The 5,765-nt window shown below is 38.0% G+C and overlaps 1 protein-coding gene across 1 annotated transcript; it reads left to right on the top strand.

The window, feature by feature from the left end:
- Window positions 1-308: 308 nt before the first annotated feature.
- LOC108253688 lies at window positions 309-5,597 on the top strand. The gene is made up of 2 exons (XM_026830794.1): window positions 309-2,575; window positions 2,924-5,597. Exons 1-2 carry the CDS (start codon window positions 409-411, stop codon window positions 5,584-5,586), a joined length of 4,830 nt encoding a protein of 1,609 aa, XP_026686595.1. The 5' UTR covers window positions 309-408; the 3' UTR covers window positions 5,587-5,597.
- Window positions 5,598-5,765: the final 168 nt, after the last annotated feature.

Raw genomic sequence — 5,765 nt, 5'->3', positions numbered from 1 at the left:
AAGTCTTGGAAACAGAAAACAGAAGAGAAGTCTTGGAAACAGAAAACAGAAGAGAAGTCTTGGAAACAGAAAACAGAAGAGAAGTCTTGGAAACAGAAAACAGAAGAGAAGTCTTGGAAACAGAAAACAGAAGAGAAGTCTTGGAAACAGAAAACAGAAGAGAAGTCTTGGAAACAGAAAACAGAAGAGAAGTCTTGGAAACAGAAAACAGAAGAGAAGTCTTGGAAACAGAAAACAGAAGAGAAGTCTTGGAAACAGAAAACAGAAGAGAAGTCTTGGAAACAGAAAACAGAAGAGAAGTCTTGGAAACAGAAAACAGAAGAGAAGTCTTGGAAACAGAAAACAGAAGAGAAGTCTTGGAAACAGAAAACAGAAGAGAAGTCCTGGAAACAGAAAACAGAAGTAAAGATGGCAGAGGTAGATATTGCAACAATGAGGAGATCAAGAGGGGGTTTCAAGAGCAAGCTAACACTATTGGAAAACAAGATTACAGATACAGATACAGATCAAATAGACATTGAGTTCATTGTGTACAATTTGAAATTGGCAAATGACCTGTTACAGAAGGTGGAAGATGTTCATTCAAAAATTGAACCTATCTGTTCTGACAATGAATTTGAAGAAGAGGTGAAAAAATATGAAGAAATACAAGGTATACATGAAAGGATTGTGTTGAACCTGACTCGCAAAAAGAAAACATTGGAAATACCCCAGATGTGTGCAACCCAAGCAAGTGGCGAAATTGTGGAGAAGACTATGCACCATAACAGTGTAAGGTTGCCTGAGTTAAAACTACCCACCTTTATGGGAGAAGTCACAGGTTGGCTGGGTTTTGCCGACAGCTTTCAAACCTTAGTGATACAAAATCCAAATTTGTCGGATATTCAACGGTTGCAGTATTTGAAATCATGTTTGAAAGGAAATGCTTTAGCAGAAGTGGAAAATTTAGCAACATCTAGTCAGAACTTCATGGTAGCCTGGAACTTATTAAAGGATAGATATGAAAACACCAAGTTGATCATCAGAGGATATATTGAAAAAATTGTAAGTATAAGTTTCAATTCAAAGAAACCAGGTGAAAGTTTGAGACTAATGCTAACTCAACTAAAAAATTCTGTTCAAGCCTTGAAGTCACTTCAGTATGAAACTAATGCCTTATCTGAACAGTTGATCATTTATCTTGTAGAGAATAAACTAGACCTTTATTTAAAGGATAGGTGGCTAGAATATACTGATAATCAAAAACCACCCTCCTTGATGGAATTTGAGACATTCTTGGAAAAGTACTGTCAAATATTTGAAAGCAAGCCTCATAATATGTCAGGCACAACTCAAAATTACAGTCCACTAAATGTACCGAATAAATCAAGACCCAACATTTCCAAATCAAGCTATCCTGGTTCATTAGCTGTCAGCTGTTTGATTTGCACAGAAAACCACAGCATTTATTTTTGTCCTACCTTTTTACAAATGGACATCAATCAAAGACTTGATAAGGTAAAGGAATTTAACCTATGCTTTAATTGTTTGAAAGTGGGACATAGTCGAGACAGATGTTATTCAAAGTTAAATTGTAACATATGTGATGCAAGGCATAATTCACTGTTACATAAGGAATTGTTTAATGAAGCAAATTCAAATGAACCACCAGTGGTCACAGTTGGTGTTTGCAACAAGCCTATTCAAGGTCAAGTGATTTTGCCCACTGCTGTCATTTTGGTCAAAAACAGTGACGGATTGACCATTCCAGCCAGAGTCTTGCTTGATTCTGGGTCTGAATTGAATTTCATTTCTGAAACCCTGGTTCAACAATTGAAACTGAAAAGGAAAAGGAAACAGTTTTCTCTGTCGGGTATTGGAAACAAACAGTCATCGGCAAACTTCACGGTGGAATGTTCTATTCAATCTAGATTCTCAAATTATAAAACAGCTGGTGAGTTTGTAGTGTTAGATAAAATTACTCAGCATTTGCCAAGCTCTTCTTTGAATTTGGATCCATATAAGCTACCTATTGACAATAACATTCTAGCTGACCCTATGTTTTACATTTCACAAAAAATTGACATGCTGCTTGGATGTGAAGTATTTCTAGAAACAATCAAAGGAAATAAAATTATGGAGCCCAATGGGGTCAGTTGGTTGGAATCTGAATTTGGTTGGATATGTTGTGGAAGGATGGAGAAGCATGGTAATGAGAAGAAAACTCCTGTCTATGGAAACTTTCACATTTCTCAGGCTGATGTGGAAAATGAAATTGATGTCCAGCTTACAAAATTCTGGAAATTGGATGAATTTGATAATAATAATACTATATCTCAAGATGATAAAAACTGTCTTGAGCACTACCAGAAAAATGTAACAAGAACTCAAGATGGCAAATATAGTGTGAGGATGCCACTTAAACAATTTAAACTTGATCAACTAGGTAGTTCCCAACAGGTTGCAGAAAGAGTTTTAATGAGCATTGAGAAAAAATTGGACAAAAATCCCTTAGTCAAGGAACAGTATCAAACATTCATGGATGAATACCTAACATTGGATCACATGGAAATTGTTGAACCAACCAAGTTGACTGGTAAGTGTTGTTTTCTTCCACATCACCCAGTTTTGAGAGAAGATAGTTTAACCACAAAACTCCGAGTGGTCTTTAATGCATCAGCTAAAACCTCCACTGGTATTTCATTAAATGATTTTCAATACACGGGACCTCGAGTTCAAGAGGAATTGTTCTCACTTTTGATACGATCTAGGCTGCATAAAATATTACTTTGTGCAGATGTTGAAAAAATGTACAGGCAGATACTGTTAGATCCTGACCAAAGAAATCTTCAACTTATTCTGTGGAGAAGGAATTCTAATGAATTAGTTCAAATTTATCAATTAAAAACAATAACCTATGGTACTGCATCTGCCCCCTTTTTAGCTACTCAGACCTTGTTACAGCTAGCTGAAGATGAAAGGCATTTATTTCCAGTAGCTTCCAGAATAACCAGAACCGATTTCTACATGGATGACCTCATTACTGGTTGTGAAAATATCGATGAAGCTAAGGTCATTGTGGAAGAGATGATTCAGATGTTTAAGACTGCTGGCATGTCCTTAAGAAAGTGGTGTTCCAATTCCAAGGAAGTACTAAGCAACATAGCATCACCAAGTGATCATTGCAGTGTGATAGATTTTGACACAGAAGGTACTGTAAAAACTTTGGGACTTATATGGAATCCAGGTAAGGACAGTTTCCAATTTCACTGCAACATAACAACTGTTCAACCAAGGAATATGTCTAAAAGGAAGGTTCTCTCAGAGATTTCCAAACTATTTGATCCACTAGGCCTGGTAAGTCCATTAATTACTTCGGCAAAAATTCTAATGCAAGCTCTGTGGCAATGTAAACTTTCTTGGGACGAATGCATACCTACAAACATGGAGGTACTATGGAGGAAATTTCTATCAGACCTAACTGATTTGGATAAAATATCCATCCCTAGACTTGTTCTTTCTAGTAAGGAAGAATTAGACCTTCATGTATTTACAGATGCCTCTGAGAAGGCTTATGGAGTTTGCATCTATGTGAAATCACAGAACCTAGTACGTTTACTTTGCTCCAAATCAAGAATTGCTCCCCTAAAATCTGTATCTATTCCCAGGTTGGAGCTCTGTGGTGCAACTTTAGCTGTCTCCTTTGTGAATAAGATCAAACCCTGCCTTCCTGTCCAACCTAAGAACATTTATTATTGGACCGACTCCTCGATTGTATTGTCTTGGATACAATCTGAATCTCGGCAGTGGAAGTCATTTGTTGCTAACCGAGTTGGGGAGATACAACGGCTCTCGGATCCAGGATCTTGGAAATTTGTTTCAACCCATCATAACCCAGCTGATTTAATATCAAGAGGTGCTTCAGCTAATTTCTTGTCCAAGTCGGAGTTGTGGTGGACTGGACCTGGGTTCCTTTCTGAGCCTCTAGAATCTTGGAAATCAGAGGACAAGGACATGAATAAGGAAACTAAGGAAGACCAGGTAAACCTAGAGCGTAAGAGAAAAATCTTAGTTGTAAATGTAGCCGGACCTTCGGACTCGCAGTCCTTCTGGAATGAGATGCTCCTCAAGTACTCTTCTATAAAAAAATTAGAACGAGTGCTCTCATATGTTCGTCGTTTTATTCAAAATTGTAAAAATCCTGTCCATATTCTGGGACCTTTGACTCTAACTGAATTGGATGAAAGTCGTCAGTTATTATGTAAGGCGGTACAAGAAAAACATTTTTCTCAAGAAATACAGCAGTTACGGAATAAGAAAGGAGTTTCTAAGAAGAGTTTAATGTACTCTTTGAACCCAATACTAGATTCCTCTAATATAATAAGAGTCGGAGGACGGCTTGAACAAGCTATTGGTATATCTTATGGTCAGAAACACCCAATCATATTACCTTCGAATAACGTTCTTACGGATCTTCTCATCCAGGAAGAACATGGACGCTGCCTACATGGAGGGGTTAACATGGTTCTGTACAATCTGAGACTTCAGTATTGGCCTCTTCATGGTAAATCAGCCGTAAAAAGAGTTCTTCGCAAATGTGTGACCTGTTTTAAGGCCAAGCCAACACCTTGTCAGCAACTTATGGGCCACTTACCGAAGGCCAGAGTATCACCTGGTCGTCCATTCCTGAAGTCATCTGTTGATTATGGTGGTCCAGTTTACATCAAGGCTAGTAATCTACGTAAAGCCCCCCTGCTCAAACATTATGTATGCTTGTTTGTATGCATGACAACAAAAGCCGTACATCTAGAGTTAGTTAGTGATCTGAGTACTGAAACCTTTATCGCAGCTTTGAAGCGTTTCATTTCGAGAAGAGGAAAGTGTGTAGAAATATACAGTGACAACGGAAGTAACTTTGTTGGTGCGAAAAATGTGCTACAAGATTTACAAAAGTTATTTGCAGATCCCAAGTTTAGTAAGCAGCTACTTGAATTCGCTCAAACGGAACATCTCACGTGGCATTTCATACCTCCTAACTCGCCTCACATGGGAGGATTGTGGGAGGCTGGGATCAAGTCAACCAAATATCATCTACAAAGGATTGTGGGTGAACACAAGTTGACTTATGAACAATATAGCACTTTGTTAACCCAAATTGAGGCAGTATTGAACTCGCGACCTTTATATGCATCTTCTGAGGACCCAAATGATTATACCCCTCTCACCCCTGGTCATTTTCTCATTGGATCATCGTTTCAAGCCTTTCCGGATCACAACTATGAGGATAACAAGGCGTGGACTCTGGCGAATAAGTTTCGATTGGTCCAACAACTCTACAGGCGATTTTGGGAACGATGGACAGTAGAGTACTTGCATACTTTACAACAGCGCAATAAGTGGCGAGTGTCTACCCCTAATGTTATCGAGGGAATGTTAGTTCTAGTGATTGAAGATAATCTACCGCCATTAATGTGGAAAATGGCCAGAATTGTTCAGTGTCTCGCTTCTGCTGATGGTTTAGTTCGAACGGTCACTTTGAGGTTTCCTAATGGGAATGTAGGTAGTCGAGCTATCAGTAAGATATGTTTACTGCCCATTGATAAGTAGTTGAAAGCTCTTCTAGCTTTCAACGGGGGGGGGAGTGTTAAATGACCTTATCGTGAAAAAGGAGGGAAATTTTAAAAAATATTTTTGTTTTGTTTGTTTTTGTTTTTGAAAAAAAGGTTTGTTCAGTTTTCAGTTCTAAAGAAAAATTATAAGAATAAAGATGTGTTCAAATAAATAAT

This window comes from Diaphorina citri, unplaced genomic scaffold (assembly GCF_000475195.1).
Source record: "Diaphorina citri unplaced genomic scaffold, Diaci psyllid genome assembly version 1.1 scaffold2611, whole genome shotgun sequence".
Taxonomy (NCBI): domain Eukaryota; kingdom Metazoa; phylum Arthropoda; class Insecta; order Hemiptera; family Psyllidae; genus Diaphorina; species Diaphorina citri.
This window is presented reverse-complemented; position numbering and strand designations above follow the sequence as displayed.